The 15,855-nt window shown below is 50.6% G+C and overlaps 1 protein-coding gene across 9 annotated transcripts in view; it reads right to left on the bottom strand.

Moving 5' to 3' along the window:
- Positions 1 to 15,855, bottom strand: part of LOC105535197 (intraflagellar transport protein 122 homolog) — an 81,923-nt gene that overhangs the window by 8,799 nt on the left and 57,269 nt on the right. For 5 of the 9 annotated variants that reach the window (XM_011974195.1, XM_011974190.1, XM_011974197.1 and 2 more), the window contains 8 exons: positions 15,686 to 15,852; positions 12,863 to 13,034; positions 11,321 to 11,423; positions 9,187 to 9,327; positions 7,985 to 8,079; positions 3,305 to 3,405; positions 1,171 to 1,336; positions 125 to 236 (listed from right to left, as the gene is read on the bottom strand). In XM_011974195.1, the coding sequence (XP_011829585.1) occupies positions 125 to 236; positions 1,171 to 1,336; positions 3,305 to 3,405; positions 7,985 to 8,079; positions 9,187 to 9,327; positions 11,321 to 11,423; positions 12,863 to 13,034; positions 15,686 to 15,852 (1,057 nt within the window). Of the gene's footprint in view, positions 1 to 124; positions 237 to 1,170; positions 1,337 to 3,304; positions 3,406 to 7,984; positions 8,083 to 9,186; positions 9,328 to 11,320; positions 11,424 to 12,862; positions 13,035 to 15,685; positions 15,853 to 15,855 lie in introns of all 9 variants that reach the window. The other 4 variants (XM_011974191.1, XM_011974193.1, XM_011974199.1 and 1 more) reach the window with 1 other exon arrangement.

The following is a 15,855-nucleotide window of genomic DNA, read 5'->3' as shown; positions in this document are numbered from 1 at the left end:
TTCATAAACAGGGACATTCAGAGGCCTTTGGCCGTTGCCCAACGTCCTGAGGCCAGAGAGCAGTGGAGTGAGCGTAGTGGTCCACAGGCTGTCCCGCCCACATGCTCAGGATGCAGGGACTCACCGTAGGAAGAGGCGGAGAAGATGAAGGGCTGGCGGCAGTTGATGCAGACGTTGCCCAGGTTGTTGAGCAGTGGGTTGTTGGTGGAGCAGCGGTAGCACAAGGGCACCAACTCCTACAAAACAGCCACGGACTCCCGAGGGGCCAGGCACGTGTCCTCCTCCCCCTGGACTCTGGCTTCGGGCCCCTGGGGCCTGGCGGCAAGAAGAAAGGCCACCTGGGTGGGCAGGCAGGGAAGGGGCGCCGGGCCCAGGGGCTCCATGCCATGGGGAAGCAGGATAAAAGGCCTGCCGAAACACCCAAGCCCTGTCACTTGGGGCCCTGTGCCCAAGACACCTGCACAGGCAGCGCTCAACAGCACTGTTCCCCTGGCAGGAATGACAGTGGCTGCTGCCACCATTAGCCAGCCATTTACCATGCTCTAGGCACCATGCGGAGCACGTGGCCTCTGCTAGCTCATTTAGCTTCACAACTACCTGTGGGAAAGGGGGAACCCGAGGCGCAGAAAGATGGAGACAGAGCTAGGAGAGGGTGGAGCCAGGATGTGAACCCAGGTCTGTTTGATGCAAGTCCTTGCTCTGAGCTTGAGGGAGGAGGTGTGAAAGAAGGAAATTGGCTGGGTTGAAGGAATGTGCGCTGGAAGTGTGGGGTAGATTTGCTGGAGAAACACAGCCTGGTTCCAGAAAGGGCAGAGGTTTCTAGAGTGAGGGTCAGCTCTGGAGCCAGGCCTGGGGTAAAGGCAGAGCCACCTGGGCACAGAGGTGTGGGGCTTGCCTAAGGGAGGGCAAGGAGCAAGGGAGACCAGGCTGACGGCTGGGGCTGGGGTTGGGGTTGGGGACTGTGAGCTGGCACCGGGGGGACTGCAGGGAGAACAGAGGGTGGACAGGGAAGCACAGGGGAGCTGGCATGGCCAGGCCTGAGCAGGGGGCACAGAGCCTAGAGGGAGCTACAGCTGTCTCTCTTCAAACGGAACCCAGGCCAGGCAAGAAGGCATGAGATGGCCTCAGGGGAGAGGAGAAGCTGTCTGCCCAAGGGTGCTGCGTCCTCACCTCACTGTCATGGAAGGGCTTGGCGCGGATGGTCAGGGTACCCAGCTCAATGGACTTTTGGAATCTGGCAGGGATGTACAGGCCACGCAGCTTGTCATAGGCATGCCGGGCCAGCCTGTAGGCACCGAGGGCCTTGCTCTGCTTGGCCAAGGTGAAGAGTATTTTCCTGCCGTGAACAGGGTTAAGGACAGCAGGGGCAACACCAGGCCTAGGAGCTGGCACTGCCTATCCTTGAAGTGAGCCCCGGGCTGGAACACAGCTTGTGCTGGTGCCGGGAGGGCAGAGGAAGGATTGTGGGAAGGCTCTGTGCGCTTGTGAGAGGTGAGTGTACTTCTCGGATGGCAAGGCCCAGGAATTTTTTCAGATATAACAGCATAGTTTCCATTAATACTTTAACCTTGCTTAGCATCTCTGGGCCTGCTGATGGCTCATCTTGCACCACCCTGACTAGGCCAAAATGGCTGTTTCTGCCTCACCAAACCTGCCAGCCAGGCCCTCCTAGGACGCCTGGCACGAAGGGTGCTCTGCTCTCGCCCTGCCAGGTGAGGCCTGGTCAAGACTCCCTGGGGAGCCACCCTCAGCCCTGCTCTGAGGCCCCTGGGTGTACCCCACTCTGCCTGCATGCCCTTCCCCAAGGGCCTGGTGGGCAGTTTCTGAGCGGCAGCCTCGCCTGTACTCTGGGGCCCCCTTGGAGCTCCTCAGCCAGAGGCTGATGAGCCTTTGTGCTCTCCTCTCAGGTCACCTCCGATGTTGGCTGCTCCCAGGCCCTCCTGCCCTTCCTCCCACCTTCCTCCCAGTATTCCTGCTCCTGCCCTCTGCAGCGCAGCCCCGTCCACTTCAGCAGTTTTGTGGAGAGTTTCCTTCTGTGTCTCCGGCATGACTCCTCAAAGTCAGGGACTGTCAGGAGCCATTTCCAGGTCCCCAGGGAATGGCACAGGGTAAGGCTGGGGGCAGGAGTCCCATCAAGCTGTTGACTCAAACAGAACTTGCTGCAGAGGATAAGTACAGGTGCTCAGCCTGCACAGGCATAGCCCTGACCGCTCCTTTGGGGAAAGACGGAGATGCATGCAGCAGAGGTCTGACTCTAGGAAGGCACCCCTTGATTTGGGGTCGTTTCCCCTGAAATATAAATAATGGGCCTGGAATCCTCTAGCAAGGCCAATTCTTACAACAAAGAGCTCTGCGTCTTTTCCAGTGGAGTGCGTTTTCCTTACAGAGGGAAGGTGGTGCTAGGGCTGGGAAGGAGCTGAGAGTACAGTGAGATTTAGAAAAGAACAGGGACAATTATGTCTCATGACATCCAAGACTTTAAAAATCTGGATCCAATGATCCAGTACGTGGCTGCACAGGACCTTCAGGCACCTGCTCTGCTTATGGCACCACTGTGGCCCTCAGTGTCTACAGAAGGAGAGGAAAACCCAAAGGTACGCCCTCAGGCCTTGGGTCCTGCTGCCTCTCCGGCCCCTCCCACCCAGGGCCCCCTCACACCCTCCCACATGCCTTGCTTGCCTCTCCACATGCTGGGTCCTCCCCTGGAACATCCACTTTGCCATCTTCCCTGGCTGCCTCAACTTGCATGATGGACATCACCTCCTCCAGGTAAACTTCCCTGACCGTGGCCCTGACCTCAGCCTCATTCCACCCTCAGACACAGCAAACATCCACCAAAGCAGGCCCTAACTTGTGACTTCCCTCTTTGATGGCAGCTTTGTCACCTGGTGCCTGGCCCAGGGCTTGGGGACATAGTAGGTGCTATGTATACCTTGGCTAAACAAACACTCCCTCCTCTCCAGTCTGGGGAAGTGCCCAAAGTTCCAAGCCTGAAGGCCTGGTGCTTCTTCCATTTCAGTCACATCTTCATCTGTGGGTTCTAGGAGGAATTGGGACAGTGTGTTGGCCAGAGACCTATTGCTGGGTTCAGCTCAGAGAGCCCTGAAAACTTATCTTCTCTTGGCCTGGGCCCCTGGGCCTCCCTGCTGAGCCTCTACAGCCAAACAGCAGCGAGAGGGTGAGTTCTCTCTCTTCCCTGAGGGCTGCTGAGAGAGGAAGGTTCTGCCAGGAAAGTGCTCTGGAAGGAATTTCTTGGGGCCATTAGACAAGAACCGGGACGGGGGAGGGGTAAGAGAAAGGATACACTTTAGAGATGCCCAAGGGGGTATCCTTGGGCAGGCTGTGCAGCAGGAACCTGGAGATGTTGAAAAGAGTTTCAGGACGATGGACACTGAATGGATCCTCCTGCAGTGAGAGAAAAGTAAACAGGGATTGAGTTCCTCAACTGAGCTGCTGCTGGGCCAGGCCAAAAGGCAGACACCAATAATTCTGAGTGACATCAACAAGAGCGGCTCTGATTATTAAGCACCCACTGTGTGCTGGGCACCATACAGTCACTGTCTCATCTGGTCTTTAACATAATAACCTTGTGGTATGCATTTTTATCCTCACAGTACTAATGAGGAAACCAACACCTAGATAGATAATTTGTCCAAGTCACCAACTAGAACAGAGCTGAGCTCCTATTCAAACCCAGGTCTGATTCCAAAGCCCAAGAATGTCTTTCTTCCAAGCTGTACTGCCTCTGGAGTTGGTAATGACTCCATTTCTCTGAACTACTCAAGTTGTCTCCAATTAGCTCTAAAAGAGAAGACCTTCTATGCAACTTAGGACATAACCACTGATTCATATAAGCCTGTCTTTCAACAGGGCATTTAGCCCTCTCCAGCATGAACCCACATGCCTCTTCTGTGCTTTCCAACAGCAGCTTGACTGATGTGCCACCAAGTGAGCACATATGCGGAGTTCCTCAACTGCTGACCCACTTCCCTGGCTCCTGGCATAGGCACTAACGGGAGGCAGTTAGCGCACATTAGTGGAATGATTGGTCTTCGTACCTAGAGGCTGCCAGAAGCTCAGAAGACAAATAGGGAATTTTCTATGTGAGGGTCTATAAAAGGTCAAGAATACCTTATTTTGAAGGCATCTGGCACACTGTACATAAACTGAGATTACCCACTTCTAATAAAGCTTTAAATGGTGAGGATTACAGGCTAGCCACTCCTTTTTCTTGTGAGCACTGAAGAAGGGTCTTGTGACGCCCTACTCATCACTGAGCCACCAAAGCTTAACCCCTAATTGGTCTAAACTCCTGAGGACTCACTTTGCTCTACACTTCTTCAGTTCAGAGCTTAGCATTTTCTATTTAATTCACACTTAAATTTCTATAGCTTTTGTTAGCTCCAAGAACTCAAGAAAACCTGAGACCACATCCTTTCCAGGGTAAGAACAAGATGAAGTCTGTCTCTGGTTCTACTGCACTAGGTAGGGAAGCTAAGTAACATCCCAGAAACAATAGGTAGGAGGGGAGTCCTTTCCTCTGGGAAAGAAGCCATGTATCCAGGAAGGACCTGAACTTCCCTTTCCAGTCTTGCCCTGAATCAATGCTGCTCTCCTGGGCCTTGGATGTTGAACCACAAACTACCACTCACCTCCAGGCCTTTGCACAGGCTGTGACTTTTGCCACAAACACCTTTCCTCCTCCTCCTCTGCTTCACTTGCCCCATTTTTACTTTTCTCCCGCCTTCTGGCTGAGGGGCCACCTCCTCCAGGAAGTCTCTTCACAGGCCTCTAAACTTTACCCCTGAGGGACTGTCCTGTTTGCTAGACTGGGACTGACTGCAGGGACAATGTTTTGTTCACCACTGCGTCACCAGGTCTTATCACAGGGTCTATCACACAGTAGGCATTTGTTGAACGAAGGAATGGCCCAATTAAGAAGATTCAGCTGGAATAAGAGCCAGGGCCCCAGCTGGTCTGAAGCCCCTTAGCTCCTAGTCCCATGTAGGTACTGTGTGTATTAGCAGAGCTCAGTTGTTAGAGACAGGAGCCCTCAGCCCCATGCCCCAGGTGAGGAAGAGGACAGGGAGCAGCAGGAGAAAAGTCTAAGGGAAGGAGCTGAGAGCCAGGTTCCGGAGTGGCTTGGGCAAACTGAGGCTGAGCTGGGCCCTGACTTCCAGCCCAAGTTGAGTCTGGGCTCCTTTTGTGGTAGTTTCTCTCCAGGTGAGCACCTGATAGAGATGAGGGACCCTAGGGGGTCTTGTTTCAGGAAAGGCAAAGACTATAAGGGAAGATGAGGTCCCTTGAGACCACTGACCCTGCTGTGGGAAGGGATGTGACACTAGACTGACGGTTGGCCTGCACAGAGCCTGTCAGGAGTCCTTCTTGCCAGACTTTCCCAAGAAGCAAAAAATGTGCTGAGAGGTCAGCACAGATTAGAGGGAAAGAAGTGCCCAAGGTGGAAGGCAGGGCATTTGAGAGGTCAAAGAACTGTGGAAAGGCTGGGCGTGGTGGCTCATGCCTGTAATAATCCCAGTGCTCTGGGAGGCTCAGGCAGGAGGATCACTTTAGTCCAGCAGTTTGAGGCTGCCATGAGCTATGATCATGCCACTGCATCCCACCTTGGGCGACAGAGACCTCATCTCTGAAAAAAGAGAATTGCCAGATGCCCAGCCGCAGGGTGCAGGCCAGGGAAAGCTGGTGTGAAGCCTTGCCTGCAGCAGCAGTAAGGATAGCTGCCACCTAGGGTCACTCCATGCTGGGTACTCTTCCAATATTAACTCATCTAATCCTCACAATAATCCCATGAAGTAGATACTGCTGTTATCACTATTTTATAGAGAAGGAAGTGAAGGCCAGAGAAGGTAAATAACATGGTGTCATTTGTGTGTGAGGACTCTCAAGTTTACCCACTAGACCAACATACTAGCCTGCTTTCTCTAAAGGGAGAGAGGGAGGGAAAGGCTAGGAACACAGGCTCCAGTGCCAGCCTATTGAGACTCATATATTGGCTCTGGAATTTGCTGTTTGATAGTAGAATACATTCCTAAATGTGTTTATGTTATACATCATTTCAATGGGCATTTCTCACTTTATGTTTTTTCGCTAATGAGTTATTACTTGCTGTTTATTTTAGACTATGGAAGTGATGCTAGACAAAAAACAAATTCAAGCAATTTTCTAAATTGAGTTCGAAATGGGTCATAAAGCAACAGACACAACTCGTAACATCGACAACGCATTTGGCCCAGGGACTGCTAATGAACGTATAGTGCAGTGGTGGTTCAAGAAGTTTTGCAAAGGAGATGAGAGGCTCGAAGATGTGTAGCGTAGTGGCCGGCCATTGGAAGTTGACAACAACCGAGAGCAATCATCGAAGCTGATCCTCTCACAACTACAGGAGAAGTTGCCGAAGAACTCAATGTCAACCATTCTATGGTTGTTTGGCATTTGAAGCAAATTGGAAAGGTGAAAAAGCTCGATAAGTGGGTGTCTCATGAGCAGATCGAAAATGAAAATATAGTCGTTTTGAAGTATTGTCTTCTCTTATTCTATGCAACAACAACAAAACATTTCTCAATCAGATGTGATGTGTGACCAAAAGTGGACTTTATACGACAACCAGTGATGACCAGCTCCAAGGCTGGACTGAGAAAAAGCTCCAAAGCAGTTCCCAAAGCCAGACTTGCACCAAGAAAGGCCATGGTCACTGGCGGTGCTGCAGGTCTGATCCACTACAGCTTTCTGATCCTGGAGAAACGATTACATTTGAGAAGTATGCTCAGCAAATGGAGGAGATGCACTGAAAACTGCAACACCTGCAGCCAGCACTAGTTAACAGAAAGGGCCCAATTCTTCTTCACCCACCTGACTGCACGTCACACAATCAATGCTTCAAAAGTTGAATGAATTGGGATACAAAATTTTGCCTCACCCGCCATATTCACTTGATCTCTTGCCAACCAACTACCACTTCTTCAAGCATCTCAGCAACTTTTTGCAGGGAAAACGCTTCCACAACCAGCAGGATGCAGAAAATGCTTTCCAAGAGTTCATTGAATCCCAAAGTATGGATTTTTACACTACAGAAATAAACTTATTTCTCATTGGCAAAAATGTGTTGATCATTATGGTTCCTATTTTGATTAATAAAGATGTGTTTGAGCCTAGTTATAATTATTTAAAATTCAGTCTGAAACTGCAATTACTTTTGCACCAACCTAATAACCTGTGAGACCCCTCTGTCTAGGGCTTCATTATCATCTGTAAAATGGGGGTGACAGTCCTTCCCTCAAAGTGTGGTTGAAAGGAGGAAATGACTTGATACAATGAAGCCCTCAGTACATTGCCTACTAGGTACTAAGTGCTCAACATCTGTTGGGTGATTGAGGAGATACAGTGGATGAAGAGGCTGTTGACAACCCATCACCTGTTCCTCACTGCAACCAGACAGATTTAAAATGGCTTTCTCAAAGGAATCAGAGAGTGACTAAAAAGAACTATTTGGGTTTCTGGAGACCAAGCCAACACTCTGGTTTCACAGAGAAGGAAACTGAGGGACAGAGAGGGAAAGTGAACTGCTGAAGAACACACAAGTCACTGACAGGGCCAGCCAGGGAGGGAACTCGAGCCTTTGGTTAACCTGGGTCTTCGCCCTACTGCAGGAGAGGGCCTCATGGAACTCCCGCCCCCGCCTTGCTGGTTAATGCAGAGTTTCCCCGAGTCATCAAAGCCTGCACTGAGGAACTAGCAAGGGCCATTCCAGCTCTGGATTACAATTCAGCAGCCCACTGTGTGATACATGGCAAACAAATAGTCAAACAAGGAAAATCAAACTTTTTCTCCCCAGCGGAGACCAAGATTCCTCAGCAGTTCACTGTGACCAGTGGGTTACATTCCATCCAGTCTGCTGCTCTTTAGACATGCCCGGGACCCCTAGCGCAGCAGACAGTACCCTCAGGCGCTGGTGACGCAGCCACCTTACCGTGTGGCGATGGATGGCATGGTAGCCATGGTACAGCTCTGCCAAACGCTGGAAGTGGTGGAACTTGCCAAGCATCATGTCCTTCTGGGCAGGATCTGCTGTGTGCAGCGGGTGGGAGGGGAAACATATCAAACAGTGTCTGTGGCTGCCAACTGGCCCCAGGAGGAGGGGCCAGGCAACAGTACTTTTGCTGGCATCAGTTCTCCCACCACACAGTGTCTGTGCCAGGGTGAGGGACAAAGTGTAGTGAGGAGAAAGGTACTCTGCTTAAGAGTAGGGCCACTCCAGGACAGTGAAGTCTTAGGTGGGCAGGGCATAAGGCCAGGGAGTTTGAAGATATTTTTTCCAGATCTCTCACTGCACCCTCCCAGGTTATTTCCCTCAGGGAGCGACAGCTGCAGCAAGACCCCAGATGTGTCAGAAGAGCCTGCTGGGACAAGGGCAGGCAGACACCAACTGTATTCATGCTTATCTTATGCCTCTTCCCTCTGCTGCTCCTATCAGAAGCATAAGGCACTGGCCAGAACACAAAAATGTGACCTTACACCTGGGCTTGACAATTTTCAAACTGTAAGCATGACTCTGTGAGGCTCCCAGCAACCAAAGGGACCAGGACAAGGGACTCCCATAGGACAGATGGGCATGCAGAGCTCAGGAAGGATTGTGACTTGTTACAAGTCACCTGCAGCCTCCATTCCAGTGTTTTTCCCACCCCTGCATGTGGCCTTTTCCAGTGGAAAAGAACATCTTTCTCTTCCACTTCCAGGGCTCCTTCAGTACATCTTGGGAAGTCTTGTGAAAGAAAGCAATATTGAAACTGTTTTTCTGGCTGGGATGAGTAAGAATCTGGAGTGCGTTATTGTAAAGTCATCTCTTGTTCATCTTCTCATTTAATTAAAAAAATTTAAAACCCAGTGCTCACCCAGGTCCAGCTATGGGCTCCCAGGTAGCAGGGGAGAGATATGCTCTGAATTAGCAATGCAGGGCTGGACCTGCCAACCGTAACCCCAGGACGGTCCTCATACCATTCTGATGGGCAAACTGGAAAAAGATGACACACCAGATTACGCCACTGCAAGGCAGGCTTATGGACAATACACCCAATAAACAAGCCCAGAGCTTTAATTAAAATGTCCCAGCTCTTCTGATGTTTATCAGAAGTGGGGCTTGGGAAAACAGTGGTCTGGCTGATGTTTACGCACCTTGAGCTATATCGAGGCACTGCATGGACAGCATCCAGTAATAATAGGCAGCATCATTAAACCTGCTCTCTGCCACGGCATTGTTTGTGAGTTGCTCCAGCACCTGGACCGCTTCTCTCTGTCGCCCGGCCTTGTGGAATGCTGGAGGAGCGGTGGAGGGAGGAAAAAAGCACATGCAATTTAGGAAGTCACTCAGGAGGCAGGATGGAGCTCTGTGGGGCTCGCACAGGGCTGTTTTGGAAGTAGGACACTCATTGGAGCATCTGCAGTGCTTCGTTGCTGGGATGGAGCTTCTCTAAATAACCGAGGCTACATCCTGGAAAAAGTACAGTGAGACAAATTCCTTTTTGGCTGGGAAAAGGCGACCGACTTTGAAAAGCATGGCAGAAAGGAAAAACTGGAGGGGCCAAATTCCAGGGCAAAGTCTAAGAGTGAAACTTGCTCATCTTTAGTGAGGTTCTGCCCCCTGCTCATTCCAGGGCAAAGTTTTGTGACTCCTAAGGTGATACAAACAGGACCTGCCACTTTACTGCACTTGGAGGTTTGCAAAATGCTTTTGTTGCTAATCACCTCACTGTATCCTCACCACAGACTTATGAAGAAGGAAAATTATCCCCCTTTTTATGAGCAATGAAATGGACTTTGCAACATGGAGGTAAAGCGTCACACCCAAGGTCCCAGAACCAAGCCCAACTCTTCAGTTTGTCTTCAAATGACTGCTTTTCAGTGACCACTTTGAAGGATCTACCTCAGTTCTCACAACCATTTGTGAAAACAAGCAAAAAAACTCTCAATCATTCCTACACTGTTTAACAGATATTTTCTGAGTACCTACTACGTGGCCAGCCCCTTGAGATGTTGGTGGCTGATAGTGAAGCACTTGTAGCCATGACACTTGCCATATGTGGGCATTCAAATGATCCTAATCCTCTGCCTTCAGAGAAGGAGAAGGTCTGGCCTTTGTTCCATTCTCATATACAATCTCTTGTCTGAGTACCAAGTTACTATGGTGATGGATTCTTGGAAGGGCAGACACAGACAGATGGATAGGTTGATGTGTTTTGCCCAAACATGCAGATACTTCAGCAACTGGATGCTCTGGAAATGCTGAAGCAGCAGAGAATGCGCTATCCTTCAATGAGGGCTTTCGGTTGAGAGCTCCAACAGGGAGACATTTGTTCTGCAATGTGTCCGGAGGTGGCAACGGTTACCATATAGAAGTGTAAATCAGATGCTATGGAACATGAAACACCCAACTTCAATTAGAAGGCTAAATAGGCAGCAAAACAGAAAAATCAGGTTCCCCAGTCAGAGAGGTACTGGTCCAATTCTGGCTCTCCTGCTGACTAGATTTGTGACTTGGCATGGCACATTTAGCCTCTTCATCCTTGCACAGCTGTTGGCAAGATTCAAGGTTACATAGGTTAAGTGCTCAGCCAGGGCCTGACACAGAGAGGGAAGTCAACTTTAAAAAATATGATTAATAACATCAGCGAAAGTTCTATACTTGCTTTGGCTCCAACTTCAGATGCCGTTGTATGTTGTGTGCAGCCCATTTTACCAATGGAAATCTTGAGGAGCAGAAGTCACCCATTTATCTGAGCCAGAAATAGAAGCTGAGTTTCTATTCTCAGTAGAGGTGAGACCATGCCTCACACTGTGTGGCAGTCCTCCCTTATTGTCCTCATGGCACCCTGGCTCACATTACCTCCCCCTGCCACTTCCTAGCTATGAAACTTCAGGCAAATTTCTTCACCTCTTTACCCTTCAGTTTTCTCATCTGCAAAATGGGAATCATAATGATGGTAGCTATACCATAGGGCTGTTGTGAGGATTAAATGGGAAGATACACTGCAGTGCACAGCACTTTGCTCAGTAACCACAGAGGCTTGGAGAGGAGGCAGCACCTCTTAAGGGCCTGTAGCAAGTGAGTGTGGCCCAGGAGGGTGTGACTCCAAAGCCAATGGTCTTTTCATGCTCCACAGTCTTTCACCACCAAACAATCACATCCCCAGGATGAAGTCATCTATCTTGGGATCTACAGATGGGAAGGGCTTGGTAGCCTTCCTGAAATGTATGTCTTGGCAGTGACTTCTCCTGCTCCTTCTAGAAGGTGACAGTCTGTGTTGCCTACCTTTCTGGGCTTCCTCAAAGCGATCGTTCTCTGCTAGCCACTGAGCATACGGCACGTAGATGTCATCCTTAAACTCAGGATGCTTCTCACCCAAAGCAAAGGCCTGGGGGAAGGAGCAAATGAAGTCTTAATAAAACTGCCCCTGCAGCCCCCATGAAAACACCGCACTTGGCTGAATTCATTAGGGATGTCATATTTTGCCAGCCTGACAACTCAGAGAGGGAGAGTGCCTCCCCCAAAAACTACCCACAGAAACGCAAAAACAAATCAGCTCTTCGAAAACAAAAGGCAATTAACAGCAATATGCAAGCGACTGGATTCAGTAACAACACAGTCTGTTTCTGGACCACAGAAGCGGCACAGAATCGGAAACATTTTATTTTGAGGGTTTGCGTGGGCTCCTGTAGTGCTGCAAACAGATTTCTTTTAATTGCAGGCGATACCTAAGGAAACAGAATTGACATTATCATCATTACCACTTCTTATCAGTTGTCAAAGATGACTGTGGGCTTTGAGCTATATGGACCCACTGACTACTTCTCACCTAAGCCCCAGAATCACCTGTCAGGCCAGGAGAACTGGACATGAGCCATGGGGAGAAAGTCTGCCTGATGCACAGCGAGGTCTGAGTCATTCTAAGATGCTCTAATCTATGTTGCTTGAGAAATCTAATAAATTTCTCTTGAGAAGCCACCATTGCCTCTGTCCCTAGCCCCACCTTTTCTCATGAGTGACCTCAACACCTCACCAAATGGAGCCATCCAGAGAGCAGACAACAGTCAGATGGCTCCTCTCAGTGAAGGCTTTGCTTTCACTCTAAAATGGACCATGACGGGTGGGTGGGTGAGTCGGGGGAGGATCTTGGCACAGCTCCTAATCCTCTCGGGGATGGATTTCTCTGAAGGGCACAGGGAGCCGGTGAGCTGGAGGGTGGGGGTTGGCCACAGAAGGGGCAGCATTAGCTGCTTCTGCCAGCCTCAGGCTGGCCACTTTTCTCACTGGCCTGGCTAATTCTTTACAGCCCCCAACACCAGAGAGAGAAGCAGTGGTTGTGGGGTGGGGGCAGAGAAGGCAGGGAAAAAACTGGCCCCTGAAATGACTCTCGCAGTCTGGATCTGGAAAGCACAGATGGTGCTTTCTGCCAAAATGTTACCCAGCAGGTTTTAAATGTCACGCAGGTGCATCTTCACATCAGCCACGTGTCTGAGCCTGTGGTGCTGGTCAGAGGCAGCTCAACCCAATGGCAGGCACTGGAGCTGTCGTGTTCACACTCACCTCCCCGGTGCCTGTCACCACCCTGGCACAGAGCTGGCTGTCAGTAACGATTTTCTCAATGACTGAATGAACGGACAAGTGGAAAGGCGCTCCACAATTCTGTGGCTCAGAGAATTCGAGGTTAAGTTGCCTGACTGCCAGCCCAATGTTCCTTTCATCATGAGGGCAACTTCTCTCCATCTGAACCCCAAAGGGCCCCTGTACCCACCCACCTGTGTCCCAGGGCTCAGGTGGGGCCCCAGCCCACGAGGCCTGCTTTCCCCTCACCTCATCCCAGCGCTGGGTCTCCACGTGCAGCTGCACCAGGGACTTGAGGTCACCCATCTTCAGGTAGGTCTCGGCAGCATAGCCAGGGCTGTCCAGCTTCTTGAGGTAGGTAGCACACAGCAGCAGCGGCTCGCGCTCAGCCTTGTCCAGCTTGCGGGCGATGTCGATCAACCTGGAGAGGGAAGGGGCAGGTAGGACGGGGGGCTCTGGGTCTTGTCAAGGGCAGGCCGTATGTCCATTCATCCTGCAGTCCCCAATGTTGATACCATGCCATGGCCCCTGGGAGTTGCTCAGTGGTTAGTTACTAAATGCATGAATACACACTCCAGAAACATCACCAGGGACCGGGAGAGGTGGCCTTTACAGGATTCCGTCAGCCACCTCGTGTATCTTTCTCGGAAGTCACTGAGCTATCCAGCAGGGCATAGAAACAATTATCTCCTAATCCCCTACCAGTACCCAGATGATGCCATGAGCTTTCCCATGCATGAAATCAGAATCTTCACCACCCTAAGAGGTGGGCACTATTATTTCCATCTCTCAGATGAGAATAAAGTCTAAGGGGAAGGTGAAGCACCCAGCCCAAGACTCAGCAGCCAGGAAGTAGCCCAGCGCTCTTTCCACCACAGGTGCAGGAATTCTCACAGAAACGTGGAGGCCAAGGCATAAGAATACCTCACTGACTGCTCTCTAAAGGAAGAGGTGAGTATGGGGCCTGCTCTGAGCTCTGGACAAAGGCCTGCAGGAAGTCTTCCCTGTCCTCCTGGCCAAGGTGCTGACCAAAGGGAGGAGCCGCAGGGACCCACTGGCTCACCACTGCTTCCCCGTGGTGAGCGGCCCTTCCATTGCTCATGGGGACATGACGCCTGGATAGAATGTGCTTGTTCTCTCTGGTCAGGCTGGAATTTGGAGTCAAACTAACTCTCCCAGGAGAAAGGGTTCTACCCAGGCTAGTCTTGGTGAGAAAGGAAGGAGAAGCAGCTGTAACGAATCCCTGTCTCAGAGACAGGCAAGGCACGGAGGCCTGTCAGTCTATACTTAGAATAATAATGGCATCTAAAAATAACACTGCTCAGCAGAAAAAGGACACATTTTTAGGGAAAGGTGGCATAGACAGGCCTTAAAGCCTTAGAAACCTTCCCACCCATCACACCCAATGTCCCTAGAGGAAAGGCACCTTTTATAGCCACATCTGGAAAGCGAACAGAACATGCTTAATGTGTTTCTTGAATTACTCAAGTACCCTCAGAGTAACCTGACACATAGCACTTACAAATGAAAGTGACATGAAAAGCCAGACGAGAGAACAGGGGACCCTAAATCTGCCTGGCCCTCTTCTATATGAACCCCTTCACTTAAAGAAAAATGTGGGAAACAAAATCTGCGCCTCTGTCTTAAAAAAATTACTATTGGACAAGAAAATGGGGTGGTAGGACATCCACCAAGGTCCCTTTGTAAGGGGCCAACACACCAATTATTAATATATGGCAGCACTCAAGGAAATAATTTAATCATTAACCAGCCTCCTCCGTATCCCCAAATCCTGGCTGGGCCACTGCTACCTGTAGACCACAATGTTGTTTCCAGAAGAATCAAGAGCCTTTAGGAACCAGCCTAAGCCATCCTCAGGAGCTTGTCCCATCATGTCCTCTGCCTGCCACAGCAGCACGTGCATGTGTGTGTGCACCTGTGTGAGCCTGAAGCTCACTGACTGGAAAGACAAAGCCTTCCCCCTGAAGGTCTGCTGCACCGAGTCCCAAGGCTGAATCCATCCTGTCTCAGTGCTGCCCCACCCCAACCCCCTCCTCTCCCTGTTGTCCACCTTGACGAATGGTGTAACCCACCAGCAGCCACAGAGCAAAGCTAGCCTGACACTCACCCCTGCCCCACCACCCTGGGATGGGTCACTTGGTTCTAACTCTGCTACTTCTCTTTCATGCCCTCAGCTACCAAGTTCCCTCCTGCTCTACTGCACTAGCCAGTTATCTGGTCTCCATTCTACCTGCCTGCCTGAGGGGGTGTCTGACTGTACAACCCTGACCGTAGGTGGTCACTTGCTATTGGCAAATCTAAGCACCTCCGTTTGGCATCAGGGGCCCTTCCAGTGTGGCCAGCCCACTTCCCCCAACCCACAGCCCATGTCCTTCACCCTCCCATTCCCACACGTCTTTTACTCCAACCAGAGCCGACTCGCTGTGTTCCTGCTGTACTTCCTGCCTGCATTTCCTTTCCCCCCATCTCTATTTACCTCTTCGAATTCTTCAAGGTCCCCTCATGGAAAGAGTGTCTCCTAAGAGAAGACATCCATGGTTCCTCCCATAAGAATTCTTCCCTGGAACTTGTTTTGTTTTTGTTCCTACCATTACACATGTAGTTGGAATCGACATCGGCCAGATTAGAGGCTAAAGCTCAGCTCTACAACTTTCCAGCTATCTGGACTTTGGGAATAACTTGTCCCTTTAGCTTCTGTTTCATCATCTGCAAAGTGGGTGAGGAGACACCAGCCCTGATGGCATGGGTGGAAAACCTAATGCCTGGAAGGTTAGCACAGTGTCTGGGTTGTAGTGAGCGTTCAGCAAATGGCAGCTGTGATGTCCTGGTGTTTCCTCTTCCCTGGTCCCCACCATCCCTTCCCCTAGTGACTCCACAAGCTCCTGGAAGGCAGCTACTGCCTTGTGCAATCTCTGTCTCTCCTGAAGAACCTAGCCACTATCATATTAGCTTTAGATAATTAGAGAAGCACTATTTGTTCCCTTGACAGTCAAGAGGTGACATGTGATGACATGCTGCCAAATGCTTCTCAGGGCAGGGACCAAAACCTACATGTCAACCCAGCCATGGTCACCACAGATCTCGATGGCCTTGACGTGCTCTCCTGCTGAGATGTACATCTCCACAGCGGCTTTGGGCTCCTTGATATTTCTGGCCCAGTCAGCCTGTTTGGTGATTAGCATCTTTGTTTCTTTGGGGTCTCCAGATCCAAGGAAATCCTG

This window comes from Mandrillus leucophaeus, unplaced genomic scaffold (genome assembly GCF_000951045.1).
Source record: "Mandrillus leucophaeus isolate KB7577 unplaced genomic scaffold, Mleu.le_1.0 Scaffold1428, whole genome shotgun sequence".
NCBI classification, from domain to species: Eukaryota; Metazoa; Chordata; class Mammalia; order Primates; family Cercopithecidae; genus Mandrillus; species Mandrillus leucophaeus.
The sequence above is the reverse complement of the archived record's forward strand: the minus strand, read 5'-3'. Positions and strand labels throughout refer to the sequence as shown.